Source organism: Sabethes cyaneus, chromosome 2, assembly GCF_943734655.1.
Source record: "Sabethes cyaneus chromosome 2, idSabCyanKW18_F2, whole genome shotgun sequence".
Taxonomy (NCBI): domain Eukaryota; kingdom Metazoa; phylum Arthropoda; class Insecta; order Diptera; family Culicidae; genus Sabethes; species Sabethes cyaneus.
The window spans coordinates 5053131-5072603 of record NC_071354.1 but is presented as its reverse complement, the minus strand read 5'-3'; the positions used below and the strand labels follow the sequence as shown (position 1 = coordinate 5072603).

The following is a 19473-nucleotide window of genomic DNA, read 5'->3' as shown; positions in this document are numbered from 1 at the left end:
AGATAGAGGTTGAACGACCCTCCAATAATGACGGGGCGTAAAGCTACCCCGTTTGGTTAGCTGAGGGGTAAACAGATCGAGGAAATCGAAAGCGCACTCTGGTGAACGAGTGAACGACCTTCTGTGCGTAGCTTTTCACTTTTTTTCACGTTTACAAACAGTTTCAGAGGAATTCCCAGCTGGTGCCCCACTGCAGCAAATTGTTGACGTGCCCCCCTTCGCATGTTTGCTCGAGCAAAGAAGTCTCAAAATTTACTTTCTTTCTCTAACGCTTGGCATAAACGAACAAGAGTCCAAACAGAAAGTGAAAAGACACTAGCCCAAAATAAGCCAATAGTGACAGGTAGTAGTAGCTGGGCTCTAGAGAAATGGGGAAACGAACCGAAGATAAGCAACAGAAATGTGTGTTACTTTCACGCGCTGCGCCGCCTGCAGCTGACTGTGATCGGCCAGCTGCGACGGAGAGCGCGCGCGCGCTTTTGCCTTGCCACGAGAAAACGAAAACAAGATAGGCGCGATGTCTGCTATAGGAGTTCGAATTCGGAACTTGAAGTTGGTCTTGTGCCGCAGCCACCCGCCACACTCCAGTCAGGGCGGCGACGGGGGATCGCTGCGAAATGGGAGTATCTGTTTAGTAGAGAAATTACAAACATCACAGCGAAATGACTGTACAGAGCGAGCCGCGAAGAGAAAGGAGGAACAAAAGCGAAAACACGGACAGATCGCGGCACTTTTGGCCTTTATTTTGACTGCTACTGCGATCAGAAGGTTTCCTTCGGCCGCGAAAAAAAACAAGGTGTATAAAATTGGAATGAAGGGGAGAGTGCTCGATATTTCTTCCGCCGTTTCACTTTCGTCTATGAGTCTGCGTCGTGTCGGACATAGTAATCTGGTAAGTTACGCGTGAGAAAGGCAGAAAATAATCAGCAAATGCATAAGCCGAGCGGAAAAAGTAGGCAGAAAGAAAGCGTTTCCATTCGAGTAGCCAGATTAGCAATGTGTATCAGCTGACTGACAGTGGCAACGATGTTCGATAACACGTGCCAATAGATAGAGGATGACTGCGAGTGTTTCCAAACCGATCGCCACCAACTAAGCAAGTTGCAACTTTCATCGTACAACCAGCTAGGATACTCGCCAACCGCGTACAGCAGAAAAAGGTCTAAGTGAAATTTTTTTAATGATTCCGCTTTCTCTCCACAATCCACTGTCTGCTCTCGTTGCTGATGAATGTCAACTTAATATGTCACGCTCTTTCCCCTTTCTCTCACTCTCGCATGCGGTGAAAAGGTTGCTACCACCTAACCAGCACCAATGCCGCACACTGCACCCAGGGGAGTTCGAAGGATCAAGGTCAAAGATCATCACTGTATGTACACCCGTTGTATGTACAAACCTTTATATATGTTTTAAAAGGCAACCTCCCGCAGTTAAAGGTCAAGAGGATGTTAAACAGTGACGGCCAAAAATAAGTGACCTTCGGTAATGTGCTTTGTCCTGAAAGAAAATTTATCCTGTTAGATTAGATCTGTGCAGCTGTAACGAACAATTGCAGAATTGGTTTCTATCAGAACGAACGCAATAAGTGCCCATTGTAATGGTTAGTCACTGTAAATAGTTTGCCTCCCACGCGCAAGAAATGCAATTGGATGAACCGGGCGGCAAAACAAATAGGTTAACATCGGGAATATGTGTATTTCAACCTACGTGCATTGTGATAGGAAACAACTCCCTTCAGGATTCCTTTCAATATCGGTAATTCTTCGCTCATTTTTTCTCCGAATGGTTACTTCTAGATGTAGTAGATGTATCTGAATAATGGTTGTTGTTGTTTCGTTTTTCGTCTAAACTTGGAACTTTTTCTTTGGTAAAATTTTCACTTCTCGTTACTTTTTTCGACACTATGTTTGGGTATTTTTTTGGGCTTGTATCATACACATGCTTTCGTTCACTAAAACAGGATTACGTCGTAGATTCGTGCAATTCCTTGCATCCCTTGTTGCTTCACTTGGAAATTGATTTTCTCCGCTGTCGTATAGCACGTCAAATTGCGTTTCCAATTCCGATCCATCCGTCCGACCAACCGGCGGCAGTAGGCTATGGGGAGATTGATGCGGCCGACTCTCTAGTCACAGTAACCCATACCATACCAGCGGACCGACGGCAACACACTTTCACTAGCCGCGCGCTGCAAAAGCCTACTCGTTTTCACTGCTCTGCTTTTTCCTCGTGCACACACTCTCTCTTCGGGCACTGGTTGTATCTTTTCACTTCGTGCTAGGCGGCTTTTAGCAGCAGCTTGTTTTCATTTGTAACTTTACTAATCACAGTGTAAGCCTGGTTGGCCAGCTTTTTTTTCTTTTCCCATTAGCTTCCACAATTCACACACTAGCCGATATCGCACAGGTTGCTGCTGTTGGGTGATTTGCAAATTGCCTTATCTAGAACATGCAGGAACATTCGTACACAGCACAGACGCACAGTCGATGGAGATCACACCAGCACTTCCTATTCCGTAGCACTTGACGTTTTTGGTTCCAAAATTTGTACCATAGATTTTTCCTCTTTGTCCCCGATGACCGACCGACCAAAAGACCGACCGACAGTAAGAGAGATTGGGATGGAGATCGATCACAACGCGATCACGATTCAGGTGCCGATCAACTTACAAAAGCGCACTACTATCAGCCAGAGTGACTGCTGAAATGCGACCACCGACATCAACGAACTAACTGTAAAGCTCAAGCCTGCCGTGTTCCGAACACCCATAGAGCCCTCGCCACGATACTCAGTCAAGCGCGTTTTCACTCACCGATACATTTGCACACAGATGAAAAGCAAAATAAAACCTGAACCACTCACTCATAAATCGGCAGAGTACGATATAATGCGAGCTAAAAAGCCTTGCAAGCAGGCCGTGTCTGTTGTAGCATAAAAAAGCTCTGATCGGAACTCAACCACGCTCGGAAGCGACAAAATTGACAACATACAACACTACAAGGCTACTACAATCCCGACCGCAGTGATTTGGCCTTCAACGAGATCGTCTAGCCGCAAGTCCTGTCTGCAATGTTGACCGAGACGCGGTGTATTAGTTCAGGAAGATCGCGGGTGCCACTGAACTGAGCATTCTCGTGCTGGTACGGTACCAACGGCATTTAGGGCACTCACAAACGCACACACACACATGACGAACAGCGTCGGCGACGCGCACACATTTTTGCGCATCTGGAGTTTCCGCGCGGTAGCAGTGAATCGTTATTGTTGGCCTTGAACTTATCCGAATTGAATGCTACCATCCACCCCATGTAGACAGAGAAGGCAGGCAGGCAGGCATACATATGTTGGTACACAGGAATACATACATACAGGCCTCGCAAAGTGGTTTATTTTCGTACACATGGCGCACATACCGGGTCGCTCTGCTAGTGGACCTTGTTCTTGACTGCTAGTGCTCCCTACCGATCCTGCTAGCTACAACTACGGCAGTATACAGCCATCATCTAATATAGCTATTGTTGGTTGGGAGCAAACAAGTACGTCATCTAATTATAATTTGAAATTTTCAAATTGCGCAACCAGTGTTTTGCCATTCGTCGTTGTCTTCCTGGAAATCTGTATACAAATCAATGGTTGTTAAATGGATGCAACGATAGAATAATCTCACCCACCCACGCGCTTGGGGCACAACTGTTACTGCTGGAATGTTGTGAAATCCGATTAAAAATTCTATCTCGCAATTTAACCTCGCCTCGGTCGGGTCGGTGCGGTGCAATGCCTGGCGAAGCCATTGGTACGGGCCAGTGAACGGTAGGGAGGAGCAGGAATGAACGAAAGAAGAAAAAATACGCTGTCCTTGACTCGTGATAACCTTGATTCACCCCCTATATTTATTTCATGTTTGCGCTCGCTTGCGTCGTTCTTCTCCCTATATATTATTGCTGAGCACCATCGCGACCAAACAGGTTGGCTAGTGTTGGTTGCCACTCCACTATCACCGCTACACGGTGCTTGTGGTATGCGGCCGGTCTGAGTGCTGAGTACCCGCATACAGCATACAGCGGTAACGCTTGTTGCAGCAATTACGGCAAACTTCTCGAATCATACACTGAAAGCTTGCTTTCTTCAAACCGAAAGCTTCTTCTCAGCTAGAAAGCTCTCCACTGTTCGAGCTCGCTAGGTTCGACAGACTGAGCGCAAAGGTCGACGATTCGAGCTCGCACTTCCGATTAGAACGTTGCTCTTTTCGCACACATTAGACTCGAGACGGTTATCTCTCTCGCTCTTTTGGGGGCACGCATATCGCGTGTTCGAAATAAGGGAACACAGCATGCGAGTTCGATGACTTACGCCGGGAGGCAATCACCCCTAGGCTGCTTTTGTTAGTGGATTATGCAAAGTTTGGATGATGGGTATTTTTTCGAATTTTGAGTAAGTTTTTAAATCATTTGAAGTATTGTGGTTAAATCGAATCAAGCAAGCATTTCAGTGTTTGAGCTGGGCATGAATTCAAAGCGGCGAACCCGCTTTAAACTAATTGAAATTTTCATTAGTGATTTTGACCGATTGGAAGATACTGGTGGTAAGAAAATCTGTTGCAAGAAAACAGCACGCCTTTAGATCGTGAGACTCACTCCCAAGCACGGCAGCAGGCTCGCGCGCGATGGTGAAAACAAAGATGAAACTTTTCAGCAGTACACATAATTAGCGCTCCGTTTCTCCGCAACCGACCGAACCGTGCCTACGCTTGTTACCCTGGTTTGCATTCACTGCGGCTAAAGTCGAGTGCATTATGAATCGGTCGGCGGGCCGCAGCGACTGACTGGTGAAAGTGTTTAATTTCGATTTCATTTTGAAAAGAAATAAAAAACAGCGCAGACAGCATCGAAACGTTTCCCCCTTCGCGTTACCTTCTCGAAACACGAGAGGTAAATGAACTCTTTCTCAATGGAGTTGGTATTTATGTAAATCGGTGCGAACTAGAAGAGGTGATGGAGGAGGCTGGTGCTGCCGAGTGCTTTCGTTTGTGGTGAAATGGAAAGTGTTAGCCCCTACTCCGCTCGCACTGCCCTGGCACGAATGCAATATGAGCAGCGTGCTTGGAGACTTTCCAAAATCTTCCCCCGGTGGTTGCGACGAAAAAGTGGCCTACTTTTCGCGCGCTCGTACGACGCACCGCGCGTAGTCCGGGTTCAAACCGGAACCATCACTCTCACTCTCGCTTCTATCCGAGACGACGCGCCACGCGCTACATATTCAATTCGATATTCATGCACTGCAGGCAGGCGGCGATCGGTTAGCGAAAAGTATAGCGATGTTTACGAGACCGTCCACGGCTTGTGGCGTAATCAGTTGCCCAGTTTTTGGGATCGACTGGGGGCTGGCACTGGTAGCGGATTGTGCGGGGTCCTGTACTTTCTCGTATGTGCCGTTTTTTTATTACTATACTACGATTGCTTTTTCTTTTTTCTATCGGGTGCCGTGCGAAGCAGCTAGCAAAGGAAAAGGAGCACGTGCTTCGTGTGTGAGGCTGAGTCTGTATACGTATGCGTGTAGGTCGGTTTGTATCCAAAAAATATGCGAAATCATGTAACATGTGAGGAATTGGTTTTGTGCTCAAACGGGGCCGTTACAAAGCAGGCGCCGTGTGCGATTCGGTTTAATTTAAATCGGTTCGCAGCTGAACGGCTAACAACTGGTGACGGTCGATCATTGTACTAATTGATTGCGTTGTTTTTAAATTTTGATTTTTTCTTTTGTGCTTCTCAAAGACAATTATTGCGGTGTCACTTTCACTTAGTTACGTCGAGCCTTCACTGGGAGGAAAACTCGAATGCTTAATGAAAACAGAAGTGCTGATGGAAAACCGGATCAAATATTTGTGGTTGCGCATTTTAGCTAGGCTTTGTTATCCAGGCCTAATTAGAGAGAATTACGGCTTATATTTTTCAATTTTATATTTATTTTTAATTGCAAGGTTTCCCAGCAAAATTGCGCAGATAATGTTAAACTACAAGCTATAAAACCTTGCGTCGTATAATAGACATATGTTCAAATTGTCATACAAAATGGGCCGGAGAGCCTCAAATATTCAAGAATTTTTGTACTCAAGCAAAAAATCAAAGCCCTCTATTTCTCAAAAAAAAAAAGTTTTTTTTTCACTTTTCTCGGACATCATTCTTTTTTGAATTTCGTTTTCAACCAAACATTGCAGAACATTTTTTTATGAATTTCTGGAAAAAGTTTTCGCAAATTTGTACTCGGTGATGCAAAACTCCACAGAAATGTTGCAAAACTACGTCCTAATGAAAAATTTCTATATTATATATTCTTTTCTTGTCTTGTCAAGCCTTGTTTCACGGCAACTTTTTTGGTCGTGCCTTAGTTATAAGCGAAAAGTTCGATTTTTCTGATTATTTCCCTCCTTCAAAAATTAATTTCTCAGACTCTAGGAATAGTAGAGTAAATTATTTTTTATGAAAATGTAAGGTTTTCTCAAAAATCGTTCAATTTTTTAAAATACGAATTTTTTGTTCAAATTTTAATCTTTTGATAATAAAAATTAAGAACACTTCCTTCTAGCATCATGACCAAAAAATTTATTTTTAATTTATTTTTTGCCAAATAATTTATTTTAGGACAACTTAATAGAATATTACACATGTTTTCTAGCTGAACGTACTTCTTTTAACAATACCTCGTTAGTGGAGATCTTCTTGAAAAACTTTTGGTAATTTTCAGTAACGTTTTGTCTTATCCATAGCATTTTTATGAGTGCTTAAACATTCGACGTGCCAATCTATAGCAAAATCTATCAATTCGGTTCACTTGGACTTGGACATCCGGGACAACCTATGCACATCTGGAATTGCCCTGCGAAAATCCTAGACGTCTGGTTAGTTTACTCAAGACAGATATTTACGTGCGCTCATCGCATCGTTAAGTACTTGGATTACAAACATTTTAAAATCGATTTCGTTTTCTCAAGCAACCAAATAAATTGTTTTTCAGTATTATAAGCTTTTCTGCTTGTTAAGGAAGACGTAACTGAAACGAATTCCCACATAAAGCTGGAAAACTCAAGCAAACTGCTTTTGAATTTGAAAAATGACTTTGAATTTATGCCCTTGAAAACGACACCAAGATTGTGAATTATTGGAAAATGTAAAGGGCTATCCCAGTCGCATTAAGTCTATATTTGAAGGATGATAAGAAGTGATTTGAATGAAATCGATTTATTTTTAAACGATATTGTTTAAGTTTAATGTTTGGGACCCTTCCGAGAATTTGATGAAATTTAGTATAGTTAATAGACATGAACCAAACCAATATTTACAAAACTCCTAAATTCAAATTTTCTCTGAAAACAAAGAAAAAATAAAATTTGCTTCATTGCTTCAGTTTTTTTTTCAATTTTTTTCTAGAGTTTTCCACCACCGTGAAACATTTAGTCAACTTTTTGGATTGTTGAGAAAATTAAAATGCATTTAAAGGCGTTTTTTTTAATTATGTTCTTGAAGAATCTTTCAAACTCATGATCACTTGTACACTTCGATCAAATACACTCAAAGAAACCAATGTTTTATCACTAAAGTCCAAACAGGTGGCAAAAGTTCACTACCCTGCTGCTACTGTTTCCGTCAGGTTTGCGCCAACAGCTGCCAAGTCAAACCGTGCCAAAAGGTCACTGACTCAATCCTGTGGTGCCGCCCGGAAAAGGGAATTAAACCAGCCAGCAGGAGTATGCTCCAATTAGCAATCTCCCCATACCATTTCTGTGTCTACCAAGCCCAGCGGTTTTGCGCAATCATCATCGTCATGATCATCATCACCATCATCATCATCATTAACGTCATCCGGTAACTGTCGCGATGGGCCAGGTCTGGTTGTGGGCGAGTGCGAGCAGCGCCTGTGCTCATCGTTAACCCATTTGAATTTTCCTCGTTTCGGTTTGGAGATAAGAGAGCACGTCAGTCCGACCGTTGTTTGTGTTGGACGTACAATAGATTATGCGCGTACTTGCATACCCATAACCGCATACAGACACAGCAGCCACTGACACGCACGCTCGCTGTGACCTACAATTGGCGAGCTAGGTGAATAACCTCTGCAGCCGCCAGTAGCCGAGCCGGAGGCAACACGCTAGTAGCTCGTTTCGCTTTGCAGCGAGTTTTAGCATGGGGCGAAATGAAAAGTGAAAACGGCCGCCATCAATTGGCAGCTGCGAACGAATGGACAGAGAGGCCACAGATAGGCTGTCCGTCGAGTTCGTTCACCTCCCGGCTCTTGTGGTGGCTTTCGAGCGGTGGCTTCACGAGGTCTGCGATGGGCTCGCCGTAGCTGCACGGTTAACGACCTCCCAGTGAACGAAAGAAAAAAAAATACTAACGAGACACAAAATGACCCCACGAACGTCTGTCCGTCATTTCGATCAAAAGATGTAATAGCACGTAAAGTGAAAGTTTTTATTTGTCACGATGCATGCAAAATTTACCTTTAAATAATGAAAAACGATCTAGTAAACCATGGTCACACTCACATTTGTGCAAGCAAATGTGCAAACCTAAATAAAAAAATATCTCACGCCAGCGACAACTCATCGAATAAGCCATTGTTCGCACTGCACAACAAAGAAACTGTCGTTCCCTTTATCGCCTGATACTCGACGTGTTTACAGTGGCGTCTTTTTTTTCGGCCAGCACCCAGTCAGTCAGTCAGTTCGGTTTCTTAACCTATAAAAATATGGCACAAGCGAAATAACTAGCTACAGAGGAGAGCACAGAAGCCCCAAAAGAGGAGGATGATGGAGCTGATGATGATGGGAAGCAGTAGCGCGAAATGGGAACGCGAAACGAGCATCGAATCGACAGCAGCAGACGAGCAACGCACATGTGTGCGCTGGTTAATATTTTTGGGGTCATTTTCGCAAAAAAAACACTGCTGAGAAAGCGATCCAAATTGATCGAATTTGGGTGCAGCCCTAATTTTTCAAGAGCGCAAATGCGAACGCGATCAAGTAGCAATACGGTCCAGTTAGAGGTTTATAGATCATTTTCAATCGATTGGTCGTTGTGTCGAAACAATATCTCATCGACTTGAAGGTGACGCAGTGTTGGGTCGACAGAACAGAAATATGCAGCGCCCATGCGAGGAAAGGAGAAGGGTAACAAATGTATAATCTTTTTTCATGAATTGTAAAACAAGTGAATGACCGTGCATGACCGAATTAAGAGTCAACGACATCGCAGCTCGCCTCGTTTCCCATACACCACTCCACGCATACAGGCCCATATGCATACGAAGAGTTCGACGCAGGGTAGGAATGACGTTTCAAAGCATCTCGCTCACACCGCAGCGACCGCTCAGTAGCTCTATCTCGCACGCTACTCGACCCGGAGTTTATGTAAGCACCCCGTGCTGGTGTGAGTGAGTGCGGGCTGTTCGAATGGTACTTTCAAAAGTCGAAGGCTACAGCAGTGCGAGAAGGACAGAGTTGTGGCAGACTCTCTAGGGTTTGTGCATTCAGTGGCAAACATGTCCTACGTCGACCGTCGGCGAACGTCAGCAGCTGTTGCAGAATTTGCTATCCTTTCGGACAGTTTGGCGAATTATGTATGCATCGTTCGTCTACGATGGTGGAATTTAAAAATGGTGAACCGTGAAACAGAACGACGACCATCTCGCTTGCTCAGCTAGCGGCCGATTTGTCCGTCTCGCACATTTTAGTCATTACGTTCAGCAATGACACCGAAAATCGTCTGAATTTGCTTCGACGAGAAATGTGCACAGCATGTAACTGTAAATTAGCTTGTGTCTCTTGCTGAGATGTTGGGTTAGAAATCGAAAGTTTATGCATTGGCTAGCTTATAGGTTTATGCTTCCATGACTCATGTTTTTCATTAAACATATTCTCTAAAATGTACGTGGAATATTATACCAAAAGCGGACAACCAGGCTTGAAACATAAAACTATTACATGAATACAAAGCGACTTATTTCCGGTTTGCCATTGGGCCGAAAAACTAACATAAATTTGCACCCACCACCCAACCTGGTGCGCTCGCAGTGGTTTTTCATTACATATTCATTAGATGCTCCGGTAATCACCGAAAGGTGATTGACATTTCTCTTTGCCTCTTTCTCAGCACATTTTTTTTCTTTTCTACTCCTTCCTCGTCGTCGGAATCGATTACGAAACAAGAGAAAGTGAAATTTGTAGGTTTCACACGCACCGCTTCCAAGCTTCGGCGCTAAGCAACCAACACAAACAGAAAGAATAAGCAGAAAGCATGATGCGCGCAGCGCACATCTTTCATAATCGCGCTGATCGCGTGCGGCCGCCTGCTTAGCTCAGACACTAAGCGACACCACCGATCGTGAGCTAGTGTTGGTGAATGGCTTTACCTTGTGCAAAGTCTGCTCTTCCTCTCGCGGTTTTAGCATTTGCCTTTATTTTCGCGCTGAGCTTATTCCACATCCACGGACTGTTTTGAATGTTGAAGTGTATCACTGCTATGTGCAGAGGCTTCAGACAAATATACATATATTTGTGCATGCATAAATTTGGCACCCTTCAAATTTCTCAGCGAATCATAGTTTTGGTTTCCATAATATACATTAAATGAGGAGCAATTTTTTACTTTTATATTAAATGTATGTTGCATTACTAAAGAGATTTTGATGATCCCAAATTTATGCATGCACAAATATCTGTATATACGACAGCTTTGACTACGAGAGGCGTTGCTATACAGCATGCATCTCCTCTCCTATGGTAGAGAATTGGAGTCGAGGACACATGGAGGCCTTAAGAAAACCTCAACCCGAAAAAAACTGCCAGACAGACAATCGAGCAGAAGCGATCGCCTTCGCCGAGATTAGGACAATATGCAACGTGAGGGTACGATGTACGATGTAAATGGCGCAAATTTAGTAGACAATCGAGGCCTGCTGCCTGCTTGCTCAATCGAAGGCAGAGCAGGCAGTTGATGGCGTAAAATTGCCTTGAAACATAGAAAAAAACTGACAATGGAAGCCGATCAACGACGGTTAACGCCTGCTACGACCTAGGTCTTGGCTTGTGTGTGCTTCGTTGATCAGTGGCTGTCATGACATAGTTTTGCACCTAGTTGGGTTTTAATTAGCGTACTCAAATTGAGCCATCAACCGTAGGACTCCATTGATCTAACAGATGGAGACGAATGCCTTTGACTTTCTGAAAGCAACCCGGAAGCGTCATAAGTGACCAAAATTTGCTTGGTTCTCGAATTCAACATGTACGTAAATTTCCGTCATTTTATTCGTAGGAACCATTATCTACCCGGTGCACGATGCATACTTGACATATCTATTAATAAACTCTAGCGCAATGTAGCTGTGACATTTTCCCCCCTGATCATAATTAAATCAGTTCCTATCGTGTTATCAGAACAATCCACCTGACGTTTATTAGCCAGCTACTGACGTAAGTGCTGGATAGAAGTTATCATTTATTCCTTCCTCAGCGAATGGGGCAAACGGGTCACGCTATCATCCACCCCACAGGAGCGGGCAGCAAAAAGGCCAGTCCGTCACCTCAACCAACGCCACCGCCATTTCCCTGTTGTCAACGCGACAACGTCTTGTCAGGGCCTTCTCGTATCATAACAACGCACAAAGGGACGAGCGAATCGTATGCTGCTCACCCCGACAAAAAAGAAGCAAAATCGCACAGTTTGCACGCGGTATGCCTTGCAAAGTTAGTGCTAGAGCAATACGAGCACACAAATGAACCAACGAACGAACGAACGAATGAGTGAGCTAGCGAGTAAAGCAGGCGAATATTTTTCTGACCTAAATAGAGTTCAAAATGATTATGGCCTAGTTAGACGGTCAATGAACTTCGCTTTAGCCTCGACGTGTCTCTCGCGTTCGGTTCGTTTTCTCTCTCTCTCTCTGTATGTGTCTTGCTTGCCTGCTTGCTTGCTCCTGCTAGGCACAGTGCGGTGCGGTGGTGTTCAGTGTCGCTGCATTACTTTCTATTGCGCACACTCCAGGGTTGGAAAAAGAGCGCGCTATGCATTTGGTTGAATGATGAAAAGCGATGGCAACACCCTACAGCGAGTACTGAGCCCGAGAGTGTGAGAGAGTGAGGAGTCTGTGTGTGTCACGACGACACGGTTCAACCGGGGCGACCACAAATGGGCGGCAGGGTTGCTGACTAGCTGTGTAGTTCAAATAACGGAATTCGTATTCAAAGTAGACCCAGTGAGGTCAATAGTCGCCATTTAAATTATGCGAAAGAAAAACAATTCATGATCGGCAAGAATCTAAATCATCTGGCAACACGGACCGTGCGCCTCGAAATAAAACAAAAAGCAGCCGACTTCAGCAGGAAAAGTTAAATAAAAACACAAAAAAATGGAAAGGTCTTAACCTACTATAATTACTCACCATCGCGACTCATTCCAACGGCGATGCATTTTTTCAGTCTGCAATACTGACAACGATTACGGTTTATTCGTAGTATGCTACATTGCTGGTTTTTAGTACAAGGGCGATACTGAATTTTCTGCTGAATCGAGCGCCTGAAGAAACCCTGTAAATGAGCAAGTGAGAGGGAGAGAACAAGAAAAAGAAGGAGAATAAATTAATTTGAAGGTTGACCACCAGTAATAATTGCTAAATATGTAATTGTGTATTATGGCTGAAGAGTGGTTTAGAGAGCGTGTATGCAGCCGTAGAAAAAAAAAAACAAGTCTGAACGACATGGAGTTGGGGTGAACGTACATGATCTTCGCATAGATTCTCCTCAAACTGCTTGCAGAGATCATTGATCAGATAGTCGGAGCAGCAGTCGCTAGTGGAGCTGCTATTGCTGCAACTGTCGTCGCTGGTGGGCTCCGGCGAGGCCGACAGTGATGAATGATCAGAACTTTGAGACGACTCCCGACTCCGACAGCCTCCCGAGTGAGACTGATGATGATGATGATGATGATGATGATGATGGGGTTGATCGTCGCGGTTTATGGCACAAGGACTATCGCCTTCTTCCTCCTTCTGTTGAGGTTGATTACTGTCCAGTAGTGATTCGGTTGCTGCTTGCTCCTGCTGCTTCCGAAGTTCCTGCTCGCAGGCACTAATCCACTCTTTGGCGATTGTGGTCTTCTTCCACGGGCAAAGATCGATCTTCGGTGTAGTTTGAATCTTAACCGAGGGAGGATCTTCCTTTTGACTACTACCGGAATTGGCGTCCGGTGGACCACACACCGGACTGCTCGCTTGAACACTTTTTGGTTCCGTCTTGGGAACGACTGCTACTTGACTATTACTACTGCTACTACTACTACTTTTACTATTGCTAGCGTTGCCTCCACCAGCATTTCCAGCATTGAGGAGGGTAATCCTATTCAAATTTGAACTATTCAGCGGAGCGGATTCGAGAATCTTAACTAGTGCACTATGAGCCTTCTTGAGGCTTTGACCGTTGCCATTTTTAATATTGTTACTAGTACTATTGCTATCATTAGGACTTTTTAAACTACCACACTGACTGCTTGGAACTTTTAGACTTGCTTCAGTCTTGAGCGCCGCCGAAGATTTCTCTTTGCTAGCGGGCTCCTGTTGCTGCACTGCACATCCCATTTTGTTTTGCCTAATCTGTTCGTCTTGCTGCTGTTGCTGTTGCAAAAGTCTTCTTTCTAAACACACACGAAGATTTATCCTTTTGCTTGGCCTTCTCAAGAGATCGGAAAGAATAACCAGACGCACAAACCACCGACTTATTGCACTTCTTCAATGCATGATCTAGAGTATCATGCTTTTTGCGCACACATTACACTTTGCACTCCTCCAGGAAAAAACTTGGACTTTTCTGACGCACAGGCAAGCAGGCAACGGCGGCAACGACGACAAAACTGCGACGGCGACGACGACTTGGACTACGATCGGCTTGCTGCGACGACGTTTGCCTTCAGCACTCGCTTGAGTCGAAAGACGGACCAAATCGGCGGAGTAGATGCTCACATTCCAGAGTTCAATTTGCGAATGAAACTTGAGAAAAACAGTATACCAAACAACTCGCGCTTGCAGTGGTGTGCGGCCCGAGCGCGCCAAGTTTTGTTTTTGATTCAAATCTACTTCTTGCCTGTTGTTGCTGTGTTCTTCGCGAGTGTGTGAGTGTGGAGCTGTTTGCGTGCATTTTGGCATCTCTTTCGCACGACTCAGCCGGATCCACTGCTCTTCGCTCGTAGTCGTCTAGAGTAAAGTAATGCCCTACCACCGTTATTTCTCGCTCGGTAGCTGTTATGCTATTTCTCTGCATGGACACTGACACACACACGCGCGCGCACACACACAATACCCACCCTTTTCATACTTTGCACATGAAGTGCCACTTTTCGCTTGAACCCAATTCCCGCGCCAGCCCGGATCCCTCTATACCAGCCAGCAGCTCGTACCAGCCTAACCAGTAGCAGATACAGCGGCAGCAGGGCCATCGTATAGCACGCGACTTGGTGCAGATGACTTTGGCCGAAAATGTGGCTGAAAATGATGGCTCGCCTCCTCCGGATTAAGGAGATGGATGGCCTTTCGTAGGATCTTCTGTTGACGCACGATAATTTGTTGCTTAGACCCAAAGTGCGTGTTAACCAGTCGATTGGAGGTCAGCAGACTTTTTTTGTTTGATTTCGCAATGATGAGATATCATTTCTGTCGATAACTTGCAATTTTTGGTATCATTTATTCGCAATAATTTCAATGTGTTTTTTTATTTAATTGTTTAGTAATAAATTTGTCAGTGAGGTTTTTTACCTAAAAATTATATGATAATCTTTAGAAACTACCCAAAAAGTCCCGCTTTTAAAATTTTATCGCTTTCTACCCAAAGTCGTTTTACTGATCAAAACTTTGTCCGTTCAAGTATAAATAGTCTAGCAGGCAAATTAATAATTTCCGGCACTTCTATCAAAATCTCCTCACCGGTTGCCACTAGATGGTTTCTAGTTACGCAAAAACCTAGGAGTGATTGGATTTCAGCAAGCCCCAAAATGTCCTTAAGAACGTTTCGTTTCAGCGCGAATAGCAGACCCAAAACCTTGCTGGTTTACCGACGAGTTTACGTTCGAACAAAGGCTGCCGAGGAGCAAAAGCAAGGCGCACAGTTCAACGACCTGTCATTGCCGTTGCCGTGGGCCTGCACACTCGCCACCTACCACCTTCCTTTTCTTGACGCTGCATACAGCGCGGCTAAACCTATCACCCAGTAAGCCAGCCAGCCAGCCAGCTAGCTAGCTAGAAGCCCCTGATGCTGTTGGTTAGTGTGGTATACAGTCAAACATTTTCGGTTCGCACTCTGTCAGCAAGCCTGCCAACCAGGAGCACCCATCCAAGCAGCCCAACCAGCCACCCACCCACCGACTGTACACACGGCGACGACGACGACGTCGATGTCGACGACGCTGTTACCATGGCTTACTACACATTTTATCTCTCTCTTACTTGCATACACTCGCAGCCCCAAGTCGAAGCATCTGCGCGGCCATCGCTCGAAAACGGAACGGGGTTGCACGTTTCAAAAAGGCAACCATCGTACAGGCCTCGTGCTATGCCGTCGTCGCAATCGCGCCGTGTTTAGCTTGGCAGTGACTACTTAGTTCAGGGTGCACTGGTATGAGTATGCCCTCGGAATGTGCCCCTGTGTTGGTAGGTTTTTTCGTGACCCAATTTTTGGTCATCTACCCCGGCGCTGCCAGTCAGTACTACGGTAGGAGTGCGAACGAGACGCGGTCGCTGGCACAGCTTGCTTAGTTTAGCACGACAACGACGACGACGACGATGGCAGCGGCTGTGATTCAGCACGGCCACCAGCGGCAGTAGTTGGCAAACGGACGAGTGAAAAATGCAGGTCGATATATTGCTTTCCCGCTCTTGCGATGACTCTGTTCACAGTTTGGGGCAGTGCTCTGTTTGCAAGCGCAGGAAAGGGGTTTGAGCGGACCCAAGACCAGCAAGCAGCAAGCGAGCGGAAAGTGAGAGGAATTCACAGCAACAACTGGCAGCAAACAACAAACGATGGCGTACGCGGGTAATTCGAAGGAGATCAAGCTTTGCCTGATGAAGAAACAAGATCGGTGTCAAAAAAAAGTAAGCAGCATTAAGACAAGCTAAAATTGCGAACCGAAAAAAATGAACACCCTGGCCTTACTACTCTTGCACCAATGGCGCCGGTGGTGACAACGGACCGTATGCGCCTATCGCGTCCCTCCAAAAGATCCCAAATCACGCACACCCCTTCTAGGCATCAAATAGAGTACCCTACCACAGTAGCAAAGCTATGAAACAGAGCCAATTGTGCGCAAACGATGCGTTTCTAAATTGGACTGTGTCGAATCGGATCGGGGACGGAATTATGAAAAAGAGCTCCACTCTCTGCTTGTTTAGATCTATTAATATACATACGGCCACCGGTAGGCTGCGATGCGATAGACCACAACTGCTGCACCAGTTTGCACCGTGGCAGGCAGGCCGCACATTTTTTTTTTTGTCTTCTGGATGTTTTCGAACATCGAGGCATCGAAATTAGGCAGTGAAATAAATTGAGTTTTGAGGGATTTTATGGATGAGCGTTGCTGGTGTTGACGCTTTATTAAACTTACTTCTCACACTGTACCAGTGCGTACCACGCGCCTCCATCAGAAATGCTAGAAAATATTGTTAGAAACTACGAGATTCTTAGTAGATCGGTTGTCTCGTTTTGAGATAATCGAAAGCGTTTATCTACCCTTAAGGCACGATTAGGATTATAGGGTAATTTGCCAATTGTTGCACACCTAATTCTTAATTTGTCCTGTAAACAAAATGACCTTTCAGTGAAACAACTCCCCCCATTGCTTAGCCTGATAAAATAAAGCGAATAGCATTTAAATATTCGCCATGATTATATAACATTTCGCCGAATACCATTTTGCGGAACACCACTTCTCGGTTGACCATAACGCGGAATACCATTTCGCGAAAAACCTTACACGGGATGTACCATTTCACGGAAAATGTTGTCGTGGAAAGTACCATTTCGCAGGGGTTATCCTCTCCTTACTCGCTATCGCTCGTTTGGATCCAACTGAAGGAAAGTAATAGAAGTCAGTAGACTTGGGAAAATAAATAAACCTGGATGGAGGTGATCTCTGCGGGGGACTGCCCCGCAGTGGCCGGCACTTTCGACGGCGGGTTGCCGGCAACATTGAACCATCTAGTGTTACTATTGATAGTTTTTGGATCCATTGGTTGATTAGTTCTTTAGTTATGAGGAAATTTGTATTTCATTTGTATGGGAACGTCCCCTCTTATAGGGGGAGGGGTCATCCCACCCCTCTCAGATATTATTCAAAAACCGAGAAGTGAGCAACAATTGGGTGGTGGGCAACAATTGGCAAACTACCCTAAACACAAATATTTGACTAGTTTTCCGATGAAGATTCGATGAACGTGGTTTATTTTCAGAGCAAAAACTGAACTGTATTGGCGAGTGATCTACTGATCTAATCTATTTTATTATTTTATATATAAATAGTTTTGGTTCAAGGTTTATTGTTTGAATGGCAGAAAATACCTCAATTTTTTCTGTAGTTTTTCGTAAAGAGAAATTTTGTCTACGTCGCAACTTCGGAGAAATTTAAAACTTAAAGAATTATAAACAGGACACCTTAGATTTTACTGAACGAATAGCGTTTTGGCATTTCGGTTCATACTTACATTGATGCTCAAATTCGATTCTTATTAGGATTAGGTTTCATATAAAATTTCAAATTAAAGAGCAATTTATTGAGTCAAAACTTACCAAAAGTTTTTTTTTTTTTTTTAATTCTATATTAGAGAGGTTTTCAGCCTGCGGCTGGTTCGCCTCTTTACCAAAAGTTTTTATTTTATGGCTGTATTAAAATATTAGTTGAATTATAATATTGAAGTCATTCTTTAACTTGGTTTGTCCAAGTTCCCAGGAGTATTTCGCAAAGTGCTCTCAAAAAGGGCTTGAAAGTAAAATGTTTGTTACGCAAGAAAGTTTAACATTATTGAGATTTTCTGCTCACCTAGGCCTAAGTATTAGAATGGCTTAAGTGAACACGAACTCGAGATCAAACACAAATTCGCCGTGAGAGTAATCTAACCTTGACAACGCATCGAACACACGTACGAACCAAAACACTGAAACACCGCTTAGATGTTAGTAAAGGAAGCCACGTGTTACATATAATATACAGCATGGACTGCTCCTTTCCAGCTGCGTGCAAACACGTGTGAAGGGTACTGACTTGCAGGGTTTTGGTACTTTAGGTACTGTAAACGAAACAGCGAATGTTTACCGAGATAAGAGCGCGCAAATCTGCATTCGAAAGGAGAATTTACTACACCAGTGCTGGCTGCAGTTGGTGGACAAAAAAATAACACACTGTAATCGGTATTTGCTTACAGTAAATAACATTTAATACGCCGGTTTCCGGGCATAAAAACAAGTGTTATTAGTAGGAATGTTGTGAAAGACATCGTTTCATAGTTTCCGCGAATTTATATCCCAAGCGTGAATTATTGTCAATACCGTAAGTTTGAAGAAATTTGCAGTTTTCTTCACGTTGGGTCATAACTAGCGATACACTGTTGCAAAGAGGAAACATGATTCAGCCAGCTTGAGCAATTTGAGCCGAAAAACCGATCAAAAATTCGTTTAGGAATTGATCGAATATAATAGAAAGTTTGTAAAATCGCTATTTCAATAAGCATAAACATCAATCACTGTCAAGAATTAACGAACCAACCAAACACATGTAAGCATGATTTTACTTCCCAGGCCCGCGACAGTAAGTTTATACACTTGTGAATTCAACTACCACGACTTCAAAAAAGCGACAAGGCGTTTCCGACCAATAGGTAACGATTTTTTCGTTTCGATTAAACCCAGACTAAGTTGATGTCCTGAAAGTAAACAATGTGAAATTTTAAAACTACCCTTTCTCTTTAGCCAATTTTATAATTTAAGGAGACACCGAAAGTGGCTAACGTTATTGTGTTAGAGCGACACACACTATGCTGTACATCTCATGTGTTCGTTAAAAACCTAAACATTTATTTGAATGTTACCTTAGTATTGGTAATATATGTCGAATGGCAGAGCTTGCTAACATAAACGCAGCTGATCCGCAGCCAACCGCTCCGACTACGAACATCCCGAAATATGGTTTATTTTCTTTATCAAGACATTGAGATTCATCTAAGATTTGCAGCAGCAATACTATTGATCCTATGCATTCAATAGGATGGCTAATTAATACGTTTGCACTGAAGGCGAGTTTTTGATTGCTGGTCAGCTGTTAGTTTGTTTACATTCTCTAAGCTTATCGATGCGGCAAAAGCAGAAAGCTCTTTAAAAGCTCATTGATGTGGCGAAACTTTGAGACCGTGGTGCTGTTTTTTCAGAAAGCGCTAGTGCAACGAAATATG

General features: G+C 44.0%; 1 protein-coding gene across 1 annotated transcript in view; it reads right to left on the bottom strand.

Moving 5' to 3' along the window:
* LOC128738051 (ecdysone-induced protein 75B-like) overlaps nucleotides 1-19473 on the bottom strand; it is a 134197-nt gene that overhangs the window by 15444 nt on the left and 99280 nt on the right. Inside the window, exon 4 of the mRNA XM_053832870.1 lies at nucleotides 12433-12577. Coding sequence (XP_053688845.1) covers nucleotides 12433-12577 — 145 coding nt within the window. The remainder of the gene's footprint in view (nucleotides 1-12432; nucleotides 12578-19473) is intronic.